Below are 20,053 nucleotides of genomic sequence, written 5' to 3' on the forward strand. Positions count from 1 at the left end.
GAAGTATACTCAGGAAGAAAGAGTGGAGGTATGATATTGTGATTTGTTCGTGGGCGGTGAGAAGGGCGCAGTCGCTAATGAAAGGGCTCAACCACCGGGATCAATATTGCACCACCCTTCAGCGAGTCCAAAGAGGAAAGAAGCACCTATGATGGCAGCCATCGCGAGTTCCTGGCGCTTTCACTCGAACGCGATGCGCAATCCGAAATTCCGATGATTGCAGGGATGCCTCGGTACGCTTGGACCCACTCCGAGCCTCATCGTCATCGTTGCTTCACGAGACCCTCACGAAGCATTCACGAGCTTCCATGCGCCCACTGGCCCCAAGTTTGTTAGTAGCCCGTTTGTTTCGCGCGCCGTTTATACAGACCTCAAAAAAGCATACGAGATCTTTTCGCAAACCGAAACGCGACAACAAATCGACAATGACGGACCGCCCAAGCAGGACGGATACCCACGATGCCATTACGGACAAAGAGATAGCAAGCAAGGAGACGGCAAACCAAGCTCAGCCCGCAATTGACCCTGCCTCTTCAAAGCGACCCAATGCATGTACGTCTCATTGCACGCCTCCTATAATCTCAACGCGCAACCTTAACTCACGGTGCAGTCACAGAACTCATGACGCAGTCGAAGAAACCAAAATCACCTCTCATTTCCGCCGCAGATGGTCCCAATACGACACAGAAGGCTGCCAACGCAGCTAAGCGTTGGGACGGCCGGAATGGGCTGGGCGTCTACATCGAGAGCCCCGAGACGAACCCCGAGAACAAAATACTGGAGTACGATGAGGACTTTGTCGTGATAACCGACAAGTACCCTAAGGCGAGGTATGCTTCGATGGTGACCAATAACTGGAGATAAACAGTAGGCTGACGGTCTCCAAGCGTACATCTTCTACTCATTCCGCGAAAACAGGTCTACTACGATCAACACCCACTCCAAGCTCTCTCCACAGACCCAGCCTTACTCGCCGAAGTACGAAGACGCGCCGTCCGTCTCAAAGAACTCGCTGCATATGAACTCCGACGTCAATATGGCGACTTCAGCGCTTCAGATAAACCATACAACGAGGCTTTCGAGGCAATGATGAGCTCTCCCGACCCACCACCTCCACCCGAGGAGCGCGCAGCACTCCTTCCACCCGGCCGAGACTGGTCTAAGGATATCGTAGTAGGCGTACATACACATCCCTCGATGAACCATCTACACGTACATATCTTCAGTCGCGACATGCATTCAGACTGGATGAAGCACAAGAAACACTATTTGAGCTTCAACAGTAGTTTCCTGGTTCAATTAGACGAGTTTCCTCTAGAAGAAGATAGTAAGAGGTTTTCTCCTGGAGATTGGCCTAGTTGGGACATGAAGTGTTGGCGATGTGGGAAGAACTTTAAGAATAAGTTTGCGGCATTGAAACAACACCTCAATGAAGAGTTTGACGAGTGGAAAAGGGAATGAATATGGACTGTTGGCCTTGAACACCATGCGCGAATTGAAGATATTTTGACCCTGAAGCCTACATTGCATCACAAGTTTGCGAAGCTTCGTTGTTGACACCAATGTAGACTGCGGGGTGCTCATGAGTGGCCACTTGATTCAGGGTACGTTAAAACTTGCTAATGTCTGAGATTCTATCGAGCCTCCTTCCACCTGGCGACTTAGTCACACAAACCTCCGTACTCCCCCATCTAGCGAACAACCAGGGTTTTGACCACGTTGGTGTCGATATCATGCAAGCTCGCTGGGAACTTGCAAGACTCGCCGAAAATACAGCTCTTCGTGCCCTTGGCGTAGTGAATCTTGTTGGGCGGTGCTGGGCAGCGGTGGCCATAGATACACCTAATATCCTGGCAAACACTGCCGTTGCTGCAAGGTGCCATGCGGGCGACAAGACGGAGGGTAGCCAACTCGTCGCTGGTAGGTTTGTACGCATGGAGATGGGTGCATTTGGTGTCGTAGGGGCATTCGGCTCGAAGGAAATGAACGTTGCACAATTTGATCTTCTTCATGCGGTCCACCTCAGCCTTATCGTAGTCCTTACACGGCGGATCGACGCGTTGGCCGGCACGGTTACGTGCGATGACTTCTTCGCGGTTCGCGGGCTTGTACACGGGGGTCTCTGTGACGGGCGGCGGCGGAGCAGCGGCCTTGGCGGCCCAGTTCAGCAACGGCGCTGGTGGATCTGGCTTGAGTGCTGGGAACGTACTGTCCGAAGCCAGTGTTGATGTGGAAGGCGTTCTAGGCAAAGTCATCATTGCCGCTCGGTTTGGCAAAGGACTGTCCATGATCGGGGACTTTGATGGGGCTGGGAACCGGCTTGGGAGACCTGTCGAAGCTACAGACGCCTTAGAACTATCGTTCGAGTCGATCCTGCCCGGAACAAATGCTGGTGGAAGGCCGTTGGTGTATGTACTGGCGGCGTATGTAGGTCCAGATCCCCAAACCACGAGCTTGGTCTCCCTGAAGAGACCTGGAAATTTCTTCGTTTGGTACGGCAGGCCGACGAGTTCCTACAGAGAGGTGAGGTTAGCGTCCGGGCTGTACGAGTGTTCGTGGATTCATGGCTCGCGCGAGTCAGTCACGTACCTTCTCAAATGGAACACCCTCAAGGAGAACCACCTTGTTTGTCACCTGAAGGCGATCGGAGCACTGCTCAAGCGTTCGCGCGTAGCCATTATCGTGTGAGCACCCGAAGAAGATCCGACGGCAATGATAATCTTGGGAGTATAATTTGAATAATTCTAAGATTGTCAGTACGGTCAGAAGCCTACATGGACGTCTAGACTCGGAAATAGCTTAGGATAGTGGGTTTTGTGGAATACATGGGGCTGGAGATGTAGTAGGACAGTGGTACTCACCGATGATTTTCTCGTCAGCGCGATCTTTTCCCGCACCGACGTCGATAAAGTCGAACAATGTCTTTCCCCGCGTGAATCCACGCACGAAGTCCTCAAACTCGATGATGTCTTCATAAATCCCCCTGCGTACGAGCACGTCGCCCAGCCCCCGAACGTTCGCATAGATGCGGCAGGCGATGCGGTAACCGAATGGGATATCTTGGCACTCATTCTCGATATACTCGTGGATATCGGCGAACAATTGGACAGCAGCCCGGCGGCCACCTTGCTCTCCCTCGCGGAGGAAGTCGTCACTAAACTGATATGTAGTCAGCAGACTGCACTCAACTCGCAGTACGTGGAGCTCACAATCATGCCGTCGCCGTCAATCAGTACCATAACAAATGGATTCTCAGCCTGTCACGTCCAAGTCAGCTCCAAAGCGATGTGTGGCTGGATGAGATTACCATATTCCGCTGCAGGTTCCGGTGCGACCTCTCATATTGCTGCTTCTCATTTTGCCATGCGAGGATCCAGTTGCGATCGCGGTCGCGTTCGGTGGCCAATATCTGGTACTGTTGGTGCATATATTCATACCGATTTTTCATTTCCTATTGCGCGTCAGTCACGACTGAGTGATAGTGACAGTTACAGTGCACTTACGGTCATGAACTTCGCCTTTTCATCCTCGTACAGCTGGAATTGCTCGAAGCGTCTGGTAAAGTCTGCTAAATCGGCGTCGGAGGGGCCCGGTGAAGCCAGGCCAAGGCCGCTGAGCGAAGGCGACATGTCGCAAAGGGCGTAGGCGACCGGCGAACAGGTGTGTGACTGGAATGATAGAGAATTGAATGACTGCGATTTACGTGTATGAGAGAGGGTGGAGAGAAAGCAGGTGCGGGAGGGTCGAGCGCTCTTCTTGCGGTTAGTAGAGATTTTTCAAGCCCGAATAGGAAACCGCGAGTGAAGGTGAGTTATTGCGGTGACATTAAATATCACTGCGCAGTGAAGACGGCCAGTCTGGCTTTTAACGGTATGCAGCCATGCGCAACGCCGGCGGGCAGCCACTCCAAGGCGGTGTATATGCAATTATAGCAAACTACAGAAACATGGGTGCCGCTGGGTCTGAAATAGAAGGAGCGACATTTGCGGCGTGGATGTCATGTACAACGCGTTATGGCGCGTACCAGGGAACAGTCTATACTTGGAAGGGGCCAGCCACAGAGAGTGTCAAGCGATAGCTCATCTTGACGCCAGGATGATAGAAATAAAATGACCTAGAAGTCTACATTGCGCTCAGGTTTTGCGACATTTCGTGTTCATACTGATGTAGGCTGCAGTGCACCTGACCACCATCTTCGTTGTAGGAGAGGAGGTGGAGAGACGGCGTCGCATTGCCGCGGCTCTAGTTCCGTCCTCCGACGCCAAGAGGCAGCTGCGCCCGGACGTCACTTCCCAGAAGCCACGTTCGAATTACCCCATCTGTTCCCACACGCCGTCCCTCCTCCTCTCATCCCTCTCCCCGTCTCGTGTCGTCTTCATCATGGTCAATTGGAAGTTTTCATCTCTGCTCCTGCTCTCTCTCCGAGCTCTCGGCACCTATGCTGAGCCCGCGGTAAGCTCCAAACTTTCTGACGCAGCATGACATCAGATGGCTAACGGTCGCGTCTCCAGGCTGAGAAGGTGCAACAAGCAGTAGACGAGCCGCAAACGCCCAACCTCAATGTCGCCGTTTCCGTCTCTTTTCCCCAGTCTGAGATCTTCGGCGTCAAGCTCGTCAACGGCCAGGCCACCCAGGCGCGTCTGTCTGTGGTCAACAATGAGCCAACCCCCGTCGGCGTCACCATTGTCGGTGGCTCGTTGATCCAGGAGATCAAGGGAGAATCTCAGGTCCTTCGCAACCTCACTCGCCAGCGCTACTCCATCCAGATCCCCGCTGGCGCCAACGAGACGATTCCCTACAGCTTCACGACAGAGATGCACCCCCAGAATCTCCGCCTCCAGCTCGTGACTGTGCTGAAGGACAGCAAGAACAACCTCATCACCGTCCCGGTTTACAACGAGACTGTCAGCATTGTTGAGGCGCCCACTAGCTTCTTCGACCCCCAGATGTACGTAGCAATCCAACACTCAGCCTGGACACATGTACTTACTTCTCCCTAGCATCTTCCTGTACCTCGTCCTCCTTGGCGCCTTCGGTGGAACCGTGTACTTCATCTACAACACCTGGATCTCCACCTTCTTCCCGCAGAAGAAGGGCCGCGGCAAGGGTGGTGAGCGTGCTAAGGCGTCTTCGGGCCAGAGCAAGAAGGTCGACCCCGCTGACCAGGTTGCCGTCGTTGGTGCTGATGGTCCTGCTGTTACTTCCGGCGCAAAGGCCTACGATGAGAGCTGGATCCCAGCCTCGCACCTTCAGCGCCCCGAAGCCAAGCGCGTCCGCAGCGGCCGAGCTTAGATCCCCTGAACTCGACTTTGAATTCTTTGGGACAATTGGATAATACGAACGGCATGTCAGCATGCGTGCCGTGTGGATATGCTTGCATGTTCGGATACCTGGGCGCAGTTGTGCGCTGCAAGATACGTTAATGCTGCGGATGCAGAAGGCTTGGATAATGAATTGGATGTACTATATTGCGACGTCTAAAAGTTGGCCGACCTTGTACGATAGGAAAAGTAATGTCATTGCTCTGACTACGACTTGCCTGACAATTGCCTGAACCTGCTGTCGTGGATGCAGCCTTGGAACACCGTTACACCGCAACAATGACGAGACTGGGCTCACATGTCGGGCTGATTTCTCAATACCCGCGGAGTCTGGCTTCTCACATGCATTGCTTTGCAGTTACACCCGCAGTATACATGAGTACACGCATATATCTTAGCGCTAGTGCAAGCCGCAAAAGAAACGTTGTAGAGCAGAGCATGTATTACACCGTTCGCTGAGGTTACCTGTGATCCATCAGCTGCCCCGCATCGCGATCTCCATGCCAGTGTCGTACATGCCATCTAAACTTACTCCGCTCAAAACAACATCTCTCGTATCCAGACTCACGGGAGATCCTCCGACGTCGGTGATCTACCTCGCGTCGTATCTTTCATCTAAGGCTAAAACTTGTCCAAACATTCGGTGGAAGCATGCTAGAAGCTCTGTGGCCGTCAAACCAGACGCCGTTGCTTCGCCCTAGCCAGTGTTCGCGGAGGCCCACCCCGCACTTTAGGCTCCGTGCATGACGTGTCGCAGCCTCCCATCTCCAAACAAGCACACACACGAGCACCATACAAAGTTCAAACACGCACCAACTACCATCACACGCCTCGGCACCTTGGCTGCTTCTCGAATTGTGTAGGTGTGTAAGCTGCAAGTACAATGCGCAATGCGATGCGCCTCTCGGCCCTTTTTTGCTTTTCCGGGCGTTTGGGGGGTGGAGGTGGAGGGTCGGCTCGCGCAAACTGGGGGAAAAGACAAATTGCACAAAGCACCGTAGTCGCACACGGAAAACCCACCCGGGGTAACGGGAGCTAGATGAGCTGGACGCAACCCACGATCGCGTGCATGTCGTTTAGTCTGCGTTGGTCGTAGTCGTCTCCTTTGGAACGAGAATTGTCCGCCGATTGGGTCCGGATCCGCATGTGCAAGACGTGATGCTCACGATGCCGTGGGGTGATCATGGCTCGAAACGGGAAGGGCTTCACATGTCACGGCGCGGGCGGGTTTGGGGGGCACGCGCGCTAGAGGCTTGCGTGGATGGGCGAGTTGCTTGTGACTCCGAGGGTAGAGAGTTAGTGTGGGTCTAGTTGGGTGAGTCAATTTGGATTCGTCGATGGATATAAGATGAGTGGTTGCTGCTCTTGCTACGCTTTTGCTTATAACAGACATTTCATCAGCTGAGAAGAGACATCCAACATCCGGTTACTACACATCGTGCCATCGTATCGACGACATCAAACAACAAGCCCTGCTCTTATTACCACCGAACGATCACCACGTTTCATCCTCGAGCATACCACATCAGACCAACAAGACAGCTCGCATATACCATCACAATGCCGCCAGTCAGCCAATTCCCACCCGCGCGCGTCTTCCTTAAGAACGCAACCTCATCATCTCCATCATCCATCAATATCTCGACATCACGACGAGCCAGCCTAACATCACCACTGAGCCCCAGATACGCAACTTCGTCAGCCTCAAATGCGTCGCAGTCCATGGCACAGATGTTGTCGCAAAGACCAGGGGCTAGAGAGATGGACGGGGGTGCGAGACGAGTGACGAACTGAAGCATCGAGCTACTATTTAATTTCAGCGAATAACGCTCGCCCGACATACGACTCAAGGACGTCACAGTCAACAGCAGGTCGCTCTTGTCTAGCAGATGGACCTTGATGCGACATGAACGCCGAGACGCGAAGACCTGCGCCACCACATCGCGCCGTCAGGAGTGACGACGCAGAGCGCAGAGAACCGCTTGGATGTATCGCAAGACGAAAACCATCGTGCAAGAACTTGCACCAAGCGCGGGACGCATGTGCTCATTCATGAAGAGATCGTGGGATGTTTGGCACAGGGCACTACAGAAGTTGTCAACGGCGTTTGGGAGTGATTGCATTATATTTAGATTCACGATACCAAAGATTTGTCTTCAAATTCAAAAGTTTGCTTACTGCATCATACCTAATCTGTGTTGAGTCACCATGTCCCCTTACGCAGGTCAGAGAACACAGTACGCGTTCAAAGCCACGGTATCAACTCCTGTAATTCGAAGCTGCTCCTTTGATCAAGCCAACGCGAACCAGCTCGCTCAAGTGGCACAAAGCTTGGTGTGTCTCAGCATCAATACGGTAGTTTTGTGATAATTCAGATCTATAACGACTGTGTGTATTCATGAAACTACATATGTCATCGCCATCCCTTTGAACTCATGCCTTGTCGTCGCAGTAGAAGACGCACGTCCCAAGCTCTCAGCCAGAGATCTTCTTACCAAATGAGCTCCGCGCCACCAAACTCCTGAACCTCTTGCCAAACACATACGCCGGAATGGTAAGCGCACAGATTCCCAGGTTGATGACCGTGATCCCGTCAAACACTGCGCGTGGTCCGATGTTGGCCATGATGCCGTTCGCGTAGGTTGTCGCGATGAAGGTGAACACCGCCTTCGTGAAGTTGATCGTGACGAAAGCCTGGTTTGCATCTTTGGGGTGGCAGTCAATGACGTAGGTCAGACTGGCTGTCGACGCGAACGGCACGGAGAGCGAGTGAATGGACATGAATACCAACGGCCAAACGATGGGGTAGCCAGCTGAAGTGCTCATACCAAAGCCGAGGAAACCGATCGTAGCGAAGATGACGGCAGGTACCATGAGAGTTAGGCGAAATTCGGGCTCGAAGACGCCCTTGTTGCGGCGGGCCATGAACTTTGCGAGAGCATCGGCTGTCCAACCGGAGAGGGGCGAACCAATGAGTGCGACAACGAGAAGAGGTAGGTTGGTAAGACCGACTTGTGCCGGGTTCAGCGAATACGGTGGCGCAGAGAAGATGTTGACGGAGAGGACCGAGATAGTAAGCAGCCAAGTCTAGAAGGGAAGATGAAAATCAGCGCGCATCTCGCAGAAAGATGATGGGCTTTACTTACAAAGTAAGACCCATACACGATGGTGCTGAAGAGCACTGCCGGGAATGCAATGAGTGGCACGGGCTTCCAAGCGTTCTTCCAAAACGACTCTTGTGACAAGCGGCCACGGAAGAGCGCGAGCTGGCTGTGGTATGACTCTCTCTCTTCTTCGAGCTCGAAAACGGAGGAAACGGACTTGTGCTTCTCATTGACGGCAAGCTTATCCGTAGTAGGACGGGCGCCATAGTAGGTGGTTTCGACGACGAAAAAGTACATGCCAACAAGAATCGGGATGAATATCAGAGCGGAGATACCGAAAGTAGCCTCAAAAGAAACGTTCTGAATGATAGCACCGGCGATTGTTTGGCTAAAACTGGGTCAGTACGCAGAGGCGATGAACTGGGTTGAGAGGAACTTACCCGAGAAGCACACCAGAGGCTAGCATGCAGCCCCAAACTGCGATCCTAGTACCTCTTTGATGGACGAAGTACATGTCAGATACTGTGGAGGTGACGAGTGTCTCGAGAGGTGCTGATGCAATACCCTGCACGACTCGCATGACAGCGAGAGAGACGAAGGACTGCATTTCGTCAACGAAGACCGGTGTAGCTCATCTCTCGATACACACCCTGGTGAAGAATCCCCACACGTTCGTTGCAAGAAGGATCACGGTGGAAATGATGAAGAAGGGTCGCTTGCCCCAGATGTTCGCTCCAGCAGCCGTGAAGAACGTGGTGAAACCGATCCAAAAGGCGAGAAAGCCAATGATCAGACTGGAAACCATATCGATGCTGACGTTGTATTTCATGGCGATGAGTGGAAGTGCGGGTGTCACCATGGGTCCAAGACTGGTGGAGACTCAGCTTGTGGAAACAATGGAGTGTCTTCGATGCTTACGCTGTTGTTACACCGGAACTGAAAGCGAGCAGAATCATGATGCATTCCTTCCTTTTCGGTGACCTGTCGCGCGTGAGACAATGTATCGTGACAGGATTTCATAGTCTCTCACCAGTTGAGCGGGTCGTTGGGACTATCCGAAGGCTGTGGCTGCAGGATAACATCACCATCGCGCTTAACGTCGCTAAAGTCAACCTTTGAGTCTACTGAACAGGTATTAGCGACACCTTGCTACTGTTCCGACAGATGTATCCTACCTGTAGGCTCAGAGTCGTTGATGGTAGATGTTCCCGGAGGAGCTGCCACATGGCGGTCTTCTAGAATTCCGAAACCCATCTTCGTGGTACCTAGGTCTGCTAACGTGAAAGAGAAAGAATGGTAACGAGAATGCAAGGAATGTAGTTGACGGCCGGCAGTCTTTTCGAACGCGCTGCGTTGAGAAAGAGTAATTAAAATGTATAATGAAGGAAGCAGCAGCAGCAGTAGGACAGCGAGGCCAGCTCTGAACGATGAGTGCCTTGGGCCAACCTCTCTTATGACCGCATTGCGATAGGGCTCGAGGCATCAAGGGTAGCCTGATACTAACGAAACTACGCTGAAGCGTTTGAGACAAAGCGATATACCAACCATGCTCGTCGATCGACGCCTTGCATGGGCTTGACTGCCGAAGCCTGAACAGGGCTAGCCGCGCGACGTCCAACGCGACGTGTTTCAGTATGTCGGAACTTCCCAGAGATATATAGGCCCAACTGAAAGCAAAATCCGCGGTCATAGAAAACCCTATTGTCCGAAAATACACGGGAATCATGCCTGATTGGCAGCATATATATCGATGCAATCGTTGGTAGTTGGTTGTGGACGCGTCTCAGGCATATTCAGTTGCTTTGAAGACATTGACATCTACCAAGACACCATCACAAGCATATGCACGCGGTGATATGATGACATGGTGCGCCACGGTGTTGTCTTGTTGGGGCCGTTTTATGTTATCGGGAGGTGGAGGTAGACAGGTAGATCCGATGGCGCGTGTGGTGCCTGACCCTGGAACGGATGATACAATCGTTGGCGTGTTGCGCGTTGGGTGCGAATGCCCAGATCTTCTGTAAGCATTGCGACAACTCTCAGTAATCCAGGCTGCGCTCTGTGACTGTCATCAGCATAGCATACGCGTTCATGCGTGAATGTAGAGCGCTCTTCACGTTTCGCTTCAACTGCCGACGACAAGACGCGTGATGATCGCGTGTCCAATGCGCGACATGGTATGCATGAAAGTCGCGTCGATCATGCAGGACAGGAAGCTTAACAGATGTGCGATGGGCGTTGTACGATGTCGATGTTGATGGAAGGCCGACTCCAGGGCTGCGACAAAGTCGGCAACCCGTGAAGCTGATCGCACTTGACCATTTACGGTATGGTGCCCGACGTCATCGCCATCGTGGGGTAGCGACATGTACCCCGCGACGGGTCATGGCGTAGATGCTATTGGAAACGATTACTATTGGAAGAGATTACTATTTCCTCCGCTACAATTGCCATTTAGCCGCAGTACAGCCGTTATTGGGACTACATATCTCGAGGGGAGTGAGCTGTTCAAGATCTTCCAGGAACTCCTGTGCCATCAACTTGCGGAATCTCCATCAAGATGTCTATCGGCATAGCTATCATTGGAAGCGGCATCTTCGCCAAAGAAGAACACTTGCCCGCCATTCAAGACACCCCGTCATTGAGCCTAAAAGCAGTCTACTCGCGATCACTCAAATCGGCAAAAGCTCTATCCGAGAAGCTGTCCGACGTCGAACTCTACAGCGATGACCAGGATGGGAAGAAGTTCGAAGACCTACTCAAGAGGGATGATGTAAAGGGCGTAGTCATCGCGTACGTATAGTGCTTGACAGAGTGCAGAGCACGATTCGCTAACAAAGCCCAACCCAGACTACCCATCCTCGCCCAGCCAGACTACATCAAGAAAGCCCTCGCAGCTGGCAAACATGTCTTTGCGGAGAAGCCCATCGCGAAGGATCTAGCGACCGCACGCGAACTGCTCTCATGGACACAAGACTCCTCCAACACCTCTGCAGTCTACACTGTAGCCGAAAACTTCCGCTTCATCGACTCCTACGTCTGGGGTTCTGAGCAGGTCGCTTCCCTGGGCCGCATCCTTACCTTCCGCGTACGCGTTGCTGCCATGGTGTCGGCAGGCAGCAAGTACTACGAGACAGAATGGCGCAAGAAGCCGGATCACCAGGGCGGCTTTGTGCTTGACGGCGGCGTGCACTTCGTAGCGGCGACGCGTCTTCTGCTACAAGGTGGCGGCCGAAAGATCAAGAAGGTCAGCGCATTCACCGCGCAGCTTCAGGAGCACCTTCCGCCTGTCGACACACTCAACGCCACTATGCAGCTAGACAACGATGCTTCTGGTACTCTGTCCATTTGCTTTGGCACCACCGACACTGGCTCTGAGTACCTGGTTGCCTGCGAGAAGGGCTCAGTACACGTCGCTCGCGGCAAGGTCACCATCACCAAGGATGGCAAAGACCCAGAGACGAAGGAGTTCCCGGATGAGGGCAACGGTGTGAACCAGGAGATCAAGGCTTGGGCGAAGAGTCTAGAGCAAGGAAAGAGGAACGAGATGCAGAGCCCTGAGGAGGCGTTGAAAGATCTGGAGATTTTAGAGAGTTGTTTGAAGAGTGGAGAACAGGGCGGCAAGCCAATTGATGTTAAGCAGTAGAGTATATTGCTTTAGCCATGTGCACATTCCGCAAAGTATCCAAAAGTAAAGCTTCTCTGCATCTATCTCAAGTCTCTCACAAACTGCTGTGGCCATAAAGCAAGTCCTTCTTAGCTATCTTACACCTCTCTTTCCTTCTCTAGCTTTTGCGCAACGCACATGTATGTAGAGAATGCTAGACGCCTTGCCTATAAGTAAAATACACACGAAGAGTAAAGAGTATAACATACACAGTAAAAACAACATTGCAAAAAAGAGCAAAAAAGCATCTTCTATCCGAAGATAGAAGACGACGTCTAACCATTGCTGATTTTTCGTTTCTGGACATTGTTGTCTGTTGTATCCTTCAAGGGTCCACATGTTCCTAAAGGCAGACTGGGGAATCGAACAAGGCGCCGAGGGTGAGTTGGGTCTGGACCGATTAACCATTCGGAAGCCGTTAATATTGTGGTTGCGGGCTCCTGTCTTTGGTCGTTCCTCTCGAACTTCAGCCAAGGCGGCTTGTTGATGGAAGATTGGGGATTTCAGTGCTATATATTGGGGGAGATGGTGTGGAGTGTGGGGTGGGACCTGAGGTGGAGTGAAGGCGGGCTTGGAGGCAAGCGCGTGGGTACCTGGTGAGAGCGCTGCGTGCGCGGGCGTGCGCGTTTGCATTTTGGGTGTTTGTTGTGTGATGGCGGAGGGTCGGGGCGCCGGCGGGAAGCGAGAGTGATGGTGGTGAGAGTGATGACGAGTTCAGAGAAGGCGCCCGCAGTGCTTGACGGCCGTGTTCCAGGGCGAAGGTCTATCACTACCGTGCAGTCTCGAGCAGAGCGCGGAGGGTACGCCGGGTATTCGGATAGTAGTGATAACACGTAGCTACTGCGAAAAACGTCAGCTATGAGGCCGTTGACATGTAAGGACTCGCTCGTAGCGAGACTTCGAGCTGTGATGTGCTTCCATATTCGAGCCACAATTTGAAGACGTTGAGTTTGCACAATGAAGGAGCGGAATCAGATGGTCAAGCGCACATGTATAGATAATACTGAGAGTTAAGAGAAGAAATGGAACTATGAGTGAGACAAGTATTCGGTGAACTGATGATGACACAGAGCAAGATCACCAGTTGTGCAACTGGAAAGAAAGATACTGGGAATTCACCAAGAAAGAGAAATGAAATATATCTTACATAACGCATTGCAGGTCTCAAGTCTACGACATGCATGGCTAAAAGGTCATCCTCTCACTTATTCGTCTGTTCTTGCTCTTGCATTTCCTTCATCTTCCGCTGCGTCTCCAACTCAAACGCTTGCTTCTTCAATACATCAATCTTGTCGTCAATCACCGCGATCTGGGCCTCGACCCGGAGAAGCTTTTCCTGCATCATGTTCTCGTAGTCGTCGTCGGTCAAGACTTGCATAGGACTCCACTTGCTCTTTGCAATCTTTTGCATAAAGTTCTCCTTGGGCTTGGCTTCACCTCTCGCTCGTTCCTGGATCTCGCTGGAGTTTTTGGCGTCGAGGTAATTGTACCCATGTTGTCCTGCCCAGCCGAACAGAGTAAACATGATGGTACCCGGAATGACATTCCGAGGGCCGCGAAAGAGGAGGCCGAGGTTGAATCCAGTCAGTCCACCAGCAAGGGCTGACGCGCGAACCTTGTCAGACGTGGTTGGGTTAAGGTCGGTGCGAGGATAGACGGGTGCCCCGCGAGTGAGGTTCCACCAGTTGAGTAAGCCAGCGTGGTTGAGGACTGACGTGCGGATGCCCCAGAACGTGCTGCCAATGGCGAACCATTGCGCTCCTGAAACGATGGAGAAGAGAACCGGAGTTTGCGTGCGGATAGTACCGTAGAAGGCACCAATCACAGTACCAGGAACAGCTGGAGCAGGTTAGGCAAAATTTGTGAGGTGAGAAAAAGCTGACAAGACAACGATTACGCAGAAGTGAGATGGAAGCGCACGACTACAATGAAGCGAGACTACGTGGAGTGGTGAAAAGACCATGTGCGTACCTGAGGCTCCGCCAATATAGAGGGCTTGCCGGGCAACCTCGAGGGGCTGTGTGACCTGGTCTGGGTCATGTTTGGCTTTCATCGCTCTTTCATGGGGGCTGAAGGTCGTGGACCAGATTCGGGTAATGACAAGGCAAGGTTCGCCGCCGCTGGAAAAGCAAAGGCGCTGACTAAGCGAGGCCCAACGAACGCACAGCCTGAGCTTAAGATTTCCGTTCGGGAAAGTCTCAAGAACTCACCCCACACACGCTTCAACCACAGACCCCGCAACCACCAAGACCACACCCGAGAGCAAGAGACCGCTCTCCAGACCCGAATCAGACAGCGCGCCGAATCCACTCGCGCACAGTCTGCCAAACCGCAATCATGGGTACGTCGCCGTGGTGCGCACGCAAATTGCAGGCGTCACTCGAGCCGGCTTTTTTGCCCCGCTCTGTACCGCGCCCAAAACAAGAAGCCATGGCTGACGATGTGTTGTAGCGCCCAAGAAGAAGCAACAGACCATGGGCCTGGGAGAATTCCTAAATGACCAATGTACGCCCCGCCTACCTGCCCCCGAGCGCGCAGACGACTGACATGTAGCAGCGCTAGGATCATGGGCCGACGAAATGGAGGACGCGCCAATGCCTGGTGAGTGACACGCATTCTGCTTAGGGAGTGGCCCGGTGTACTAACGTTAGCAGGAGCCGGTAATACACCCCAACAACTGTCGCAGCGCGAACATGCACATGACGGAAGACTGACACATTTTTAGGTGCCGGTAGAAGCTCTGGCTACGGCGGCGACAGGCCTACCTTTGGCTCTGGCGGCGGCAGCGGCTTCGGTGCTGACCGCGCTGGCAGCTACGGTGAGGAGAGCATACTCACACGCATTCGCATATACTAACGACTCCCCAGCCGACCGTGGATTCGCAACTCGCGAGGCGCTCCCCATGCCCTCCAAGCCCCCGTACACCGCCCACCTGGGCAACCTCTCCTTCGATGCCACCGAGGGCGACGTGACCGACTTCTTCGCCGACTGCGAGGTGACCAACGTGCGCATCGTCGAGGACAAACTGGACCGAAAGCCCAAGGGTTTCGGTTACGTCGAATTTGGCAGCGTCGATGGACTGAAGAAGGCGCTTGACCTGTCTGGCACATCTTTCCAGGGCAGGAATATCCGTGTCAGCGTCGCTGAACCCCGTACGTCATGTGTATGCAGGATGCACTCAAACAGTTACTGACAAGTCACAGCCAAGGACCGCGAAGAAGCCCGCGTCATCACAGACTGGACCCGAAAGGGACCCCTCCCTGATCTACCTGGCCAGCGCAGCAGCTCCGGACGCGGCGGCTTCGGCTCGGGCCGTGACCGCGCTTTCGACGCCGGATCTGACGCCGGCAGCGAGCGTGGTGAGCGTCGCCGCCCACCTCCATTCGAGAGCGACGGAAAGCCCCGCGACTTTGGCAACTGGGAGCGCCGAGGACCCCTTTCTCCATCCGCTGCACCTCCTCCCAGCGAGGGCGGCCGCACTCGAGGTGGCTTCGAAGGAGGTCCCCGCGAGGGCCGCCGACAGTCCCCCGCCTGGGGCGAGGGTCAAGGCACTGAGGGCTCTCGTGGGCCCCGCCGTGAGTTCCAGGAGCGACCGCAATTTGAGAGGCAGCCTACTGCCGCAGACAATGACAACCAGTGGCGATCCAAGATGCGCCCCGATGCGCCTATCAAGTCGCCCACATCCACACCCGACGCTAGCACTCCATCATCACCGGCACCGCAGGCCGCTGCACCTGCCGGCCGCCCTCGCTTGAACCTGGCCAAGCGAACCGTCTCTGAGGCTCAACCAGCTCAAGACGCGTCCACTCCTTCAGACAAGCCCAACCCATTCGGTGCCGCCCGCCCCATCGACACTGCTGCTCGTGAGAAAGAGATCGAGGAGAAGAGGCAACTTGCTTTGCGCCAGAAGAAGGAAGCCGATGACAAGGCGCGCGAGGAGAAGAAGGCCAAGGAAGCCGCGGAGAAGCCAGCGCCCAAGGACTCAGCACAGCCAACGCCGACAAAGAAGGAGGAGAATGATAGCGAGGAGAAGCCCAAGTCCAACTTCGAGATCCTCCAACGGGTGGACGAGGGTAACTCTGCCGGCCAGGATGAGGATGCCGAGGGAGAGATTGTACACGACAAGGACGTCAAGCCGCAAGAAGTCACTCGCGACCCACCGAAGGCTGAACAAGGCTCATGGAGGCGGAAGTCCAGCACAGCTGCGGCACCTGATGGCACTACTACCGAGGTCATGGACGACGATGGATGGAGCACTGTCACCAAGCCCACCAAGAACGTTAAGAACAACCGCCGAGGAGGCGGAGGTGCCCCGGCCCGCGCCATCGCGTCTTAGGTGGACGTATCAATATTGAGACTAGCCCCGATGCTGTATCTGGGATGAACGCAACGCATATTCGACGGCGTGGTGGCGTCCTTTGTGTTTCTGGGCTTTGCTGTTTATCACAGCTGTTTTTGTTCGGCGGTTTTCCCATATTGTTGCATCACTGCACAATCATCGTCCTTTCGACAGCCCTGTTCATCCGAGCGCGATTTGCAAGGCGTCCGTGGCTGGACTTGGGACGTTTTACGAGCTTCTTTCTGCATGCCCCCTTACGATGCCGTTCCTTGGCGCTGCTCGTTTCCAAAAGTATTGGTCGTCTCCTAGACCTTCCACATCCGGTAAATATAGGATATGCCATATTTTCGATCATCTCCTCTCGCCATCAGTGTCTGTTGTCGTGGCCCAGCCAAGCTCTCTTTGATGGATCTGTATTAGGGGAATAGAGGGATGGTATGCACTGGCATGTATTTAGCTGCAACAAGAATTTCGAAAGTATCTACACTCCAAATTCTGACGCACGTTTGCGATAATGCGGTTCATTACTGTGATGTGTATGTGGAGTTCGTATGAGGGTCTGACAGGGGTGGGTCGTTGTCAAGGGTTCAAGCATGCAGACCATGGTTCGATTTGGGACTATGAAATCTGTTCTTGGGTCGTCATCTTTCCCTGTCATAACTACAATATTCGAAGTTGGAAAACAAAACATCATCCACACCATGTCTGGCACTATTGTCATCGAGAATATTCAGGGCCATGATGTCTCAGAAGATATGATCGTTGAAGCCGCTGAGCTCTTTTCCTCTAACTATGGAATCTGGGGTCCTCTTGCTGAAGAGAGAATGGGCACATTTGGTAGATTCTGCAAGCCTGGTATGTACATTATTTTCTCTCTCTAATGGATGCAATGCTAATGCCCTTGTAGGACGTCCCGTGAAGATGTCCAAAAATCGTCTTCGTGAGCAGTCCCTTGCTCCGGGAACTGACAGCGTTCTGGTGCGCGCTACGGTCGACGGCAAACTTGCCGGACACGCCTTTGCGACTTTCTGGGAGCATGAAGGTCACAAAATTGGGTGGATTACACAACTATGTGTCGGTCAGGATTTCAGGCGCAACGGGCTGGCTACGAAGGTTTGTCTTCACACGAACTTTTGACCTTCGCCAGCATACACTGACCCTTGCAGATCTTGTCTCATTTGCGCGAAAACAAGCACGACCACAGTTTCGGAATCCTTTCGTCTCATCCTGCTACTATCCGTGCTGCTCTGCGAGCCTTCGGACATGGGATTGAACAGGTGGATTTGAGCGGGATCAAAGCCCTTATACCCGCCATTATGAAGTCCTCGCCAGTTCCTTACGTCAAGATGGCTACGCCTACGGGCTCCTTATTTGATCAGGGTGATCAGACAGGTGCTGTTTGCTGCGCTGACACTGCGTTCTGGGTTGATCACGCTGAGCCCCTGGCTGCGCTGAATGTCATCAAGGATGATGGGATAAAGTGGCCTTTTGGAGACTTGCCTGAAGGCTGCGAGTTCTTGGCCTTTGTCAGTACTTCTTCTGTTACATGATGCTGCAGTCTACAACAACACATGGTGCCGAAGACCTGATGGACGCCAGGGTAATGTAGGCTTCTTGGTGGTCGATGTAGCGGTATACTGCTTGAATTGAGCCCGTTGTGGTCGGCTAGGAGAAAGAATCCGCTAAAAATGTCTGGTCCTTTCCCTTGCATGTGGTGCAGCGATGCTAACGTCTAGTCGATCGCCGTTGACGTGCCGCGAACAGGGTTCACGACGCAGGATCCCGGTACGTGCGCCACAATACGTCAGATGTGCTCGGCCTGTGCCCAACTTCGATATCTTGCTTTGGCGGCGATCTCCTACGCTATCACTTTCCTTTTCGTGTCTTGCGATGCATATAGTGTTTCATTCCAATTAGTTGAGCTAGGAAATCGACACGTCTATGGGTATTGCCCCAACTCATCATCATACAAACCGAGCGGAAGCGTACCATAGACACGACGCGCGTTGTTAGGGATTTGGCACATATCATTACTGGGCTCAAATAGAGGGGACATCTTTACACAATGGCGTCGAAGCCATCATCACCGGGACCCAATGCGACGCCTGCAACGCCAGCCAAGCAGGCACGATCCAGGAAGGCTGCTACTCCAAGCCAGACTGAACAGGGAAGAGCAGGGTCCGCGGGCGGAGTCGTCCTGCCAAAAGAGCCCGCTACAAAGGCTTCAGCATCGTCAGTAAAGAAAGCTGCAGCAACACCAAGCACAGATGACGTTACCACACCGGCAGCGAAGACACCGAAAAAGAAACCTAGGAAGCTGAACAAGGAGCCCACATCAACACCTACAGATGCAGCAAAGTCTACTACTGCAAGTAAAACAACGGCAGATGTACCGTCGCCCTCCGAACTCGAAGCGCTCAAGTCTCGTGTCAGAGGCTTGGAAGCCAAGGTAGAAGAGCTCTACAAAGCCGGTGCGATTCCCGACTCACGACCTGGCCGCTCCCCTCGCCGACGAGGAAAAGGGCGAAAAGCCTCGTCTACTGCGCAGGTTCCCACACTTAGTACCACGGCCAATGAAAGCGATTCTCGGGTCCAGGAACTTGGCGACGACGAAGAGGAGGAAGCAGATGAAGAACTTGTGCGTCTTGAAGGCGAGTTAGAGGTGGCACGACAGGATCTAGAACACTTCAACCCTCGCAGCCAAGGAGCGAAAAGAGGCGGAACAGAATACGTCGAGGAGATCGACAGGGACGCACCCGGATCAAGAGCAGGTACAGAGAGACAAGTCACCCTATCAGGAAGCTACCGCATCCCCATTCCCGCCAACGTCAACCTCGAAGACGTCAAAACGATCAAATCAGGCGTCTCCGCCGCCCAAAACGTAGCACGTTCTTTCCTCGAGCAACGACGCGCGGCCGCCGCTGTACGCGCTACCGAGAACAACGCCTCTTCACCACAACAGCAGTCTAGCAGCAGAACTACCAAAGTCCCCGCTTCGAAATCTTCCTCTGCGACAACACCGAAGCCGAAGAGAAGCATGAGCTCGACTATGGAAGTTGCCGTGGATAACAGCGATGGAAAGCAGAGCTGGAGTGAGTGGATCGGCGGATATAGTATGGCAATTACGAGGGCGGTCAGTAAGATTGAACATGAGGCTGCTGTTGAGGCGCAGAGGGGTGGTGGAAGTGCGAGTGCGAGTAGGCCTTCGGCAGGTGGAAGGAGGACGAGTGCGCCTACGTCTAAGAAAGCGGCTGGGAAGAGACCTGCTGCTAAGGCAACTTTGAGTGGAGAGCAGGTTCATGGGCTGATGAGTTAGATGGTGGGGTAGATATCTTGTACGATATAGAGGTTTGAAAATTAGGTGCGGGTGTTCTGGTAGCATTGAAAAGCATAGGTGCAGTCGGAAGTAGTACCGCAAGCATGAAGGGTTCGTTCGATGTGAGCACGGTTATACTATGATACAGTACCCACTACCCTGATTCTTCATATCTTTAGCGCTCCTTCATTTTACTTCTGAGCCCCTCCCTCTGCTTCTGCTGCCGCCTGTCCCACGTGCTCGTTCTCATTCTCATTCGGAGCGGGTGCAGCACCCTGATCACCATCACCCGCAGGCTCTCGTTGC

General features: G+C 53.4%; 9 protein-coding genes across 9 annotated transcripts; 6 read left to right on the forward strand and 3 right to left on the reverse strand.

The window, feature by feature from the left end:
• Positions 1-425: 425 nt before the first annotated feature.
• Positions 426-1,461, forward strand: J4E79_007955 (uncharacterized protein; the record flags this gene model as incomplete). Its single annotated transcript, XM_049356817.1, has 3 exons — positions 426-552; positions 611-830; positions 888-1,461. The coding sequence occupies 3 exons, from the start codon at positions 426-428 to the stop codon at positions 1,459-1,461; spliced, it is 921 nt and encodes a 306-aa protein (XP_049208664.1).
• A 230-nt stretch (positions 1,462-1,691) lies between these two features.
• J4E79_007956 (uncharacterized protein) lies at positions 1,692-3,629 on the reverse strand (the record flags this gene model as incomplete). The annotated part of the gene is made up of 5 exons (XM_049356818.1): positions 1,692-2,513; positions 2,590-2,744; positions 2,862-3,178; positions 3,438-3,451; positions 3,504-3,629. 5 exons carry the CDS (start codon positions 3,627-3,629, stop codon positions 1,692-1,694), a joined length of 1,434 nt encoding a protein of 477 aa, XP_049208665.1.
• A 751-nt stretch (positions 3,630-4,380) lies between these two features.
• On the forward strand, positions 4,381-5,292 carry J4E79_007957 (uncharacterized protein; the record flags this gene model as incomplete). The annotated part of the gene is made up of 3 exons (XM_049356819.1): positions 4,381-4,452; positions 4,512-4,948; positions 5,001-5,292. 3 exons carry the CDS (start codon positions 4,381-4,383, stop codon positions 5,290-5,292), a joined length of 801 nt encoding a protein of 266 aa, XP_049208666.1.
• Positions 5,293-7,796: 2,504 nt separating this feature from the next.
• On the reverse strand, positions 7,797-9,679 carry J4E79_007958 (uncharacterized protein; the record flags this gene model as incomplete). Its single annotated transcript, XM_049356820.1, has 7 exons — positions 7,797-8,408; positions 8,468-8,813; positions 8,866-9,026; positions 9,075-9,294; positions 9,344-9,406; positions 9,456-9,549; positions 9,601-9,679. 7 exons carry the CDS (start codon positions 9,677-9,679, stop codon positions 7,797-7,799), a joined length of 1,575 nt encoding a protein of 524 aa, XP_049208667.1.
• A 1,306-nt stretch (positions 9,680-10,985) lies between these two features.
• J4E79_007959 (uncharacterized protein) lies at positions 10,986-12,071 on the forward strand (the record flags this gene model as incomplete). Its single annotated transcript, XM_049356821.1, has 2 exons — positions 10,986-11,218; positions 11,276-12,071. 2 exons carry the CDS (start codon positions 10,986-10,988, stop codon positions 12,069-12,071), a joined length of 1,029 nt encoding a protein of 342 aa, XP_049208668.1.
• Positions 12,072-13,293: 1,222 nt separating this feature from the next.
• On the reverse strand, positions 13,294-14,145 carry J4E79_007960 (uncharacterized protein; the record flags this gene model as incomplete). The annotated part of the gene is made up of 2 exons (XM_049356822.1): positions 13,294-13,931; positions 14,064-14,145. 2 exons carry the CDS (start codon positions 14,143-14,145, stop codon positions 13,294-13,296), a joined length of 720 nt encoding a protein of 239 aa, XP_049208669.1.
• Positions 14,146-14,429: 284 nt separating this feature from the next.
• Positions 14,430-16,428, forward strand: J4E79_007961 (uncharacterized protein; the record flags this gene model as incomplete). Its single annotated transcript, XM_049356823.1, has 7 exons — positions 14,430-14,433; positions 14,544-14,597; positions 14,649-14,693; positions 14,747-14,752; positions 14,818-14,910; positions 14,960-15,244; positions 15,296-16,428. 7 exons carry the CDS (start codon positions 14,430-14,432, stop codon positions 16,426-16,428), a joined length of 1,620 nt encoding a protein of 539 aa, XP_049208670.1.
• Positions 16,429-17,132: 704 nt separating this feature from the next.
• J4E79_007962 (uncharacterized protein) lies at positions 17,133-18,040 on the forward strand (the record flags this gene model as incomplete). Its single annotated transcript, XM_049356824.1, has 4 exons — positions 17,133-17,286; positions 17,339-17,544; positions 17,598-17,957; positions 17,990-18,040. The coding sequence occupies 4 exons, from the start codon at positions 17,133-17,135 to the stop codon at positions 18,038-18,040; spliced, it is 771 nt and encodes a 256-aa protein (XP_049208671.1).
• A 456-nt stretch (positions 18,041-18,496) lies between these two features.
• On the forward strand, positions 18,497-19,747 carry J4E79_007963 (uncharacterized protein; the record flags this gene model as incomplete). Its single annotated transcript, XM_049356825.1, has 1 exon — positions 18,497-19,747. The coding sequence occupies one exon, from the start codon at positions 18,497-18,499 to the stop codon at positions 19,745-19,747; it is 1,251 nt and encodes a 416-aa protein (XP_049208672.1).
• Positions 19,748-20,053: the final 306 nt, after the last annotated feature.

The sequence above is a fragment of the Alternaria viburni genome (genome assembly GCF_023758015.1).
Source record: "Alternaria viburni strain BMP 2772 chromosome Unknown scaffold_18, whole genome shotgun sequence".
Classification (NCBI taxonomy): Eukaryota; Fungi; Ascomycota; class Dothideomycetes; order Pleosporales; family Pleosporaceae; genus Alternaria; species Alternaria viburni.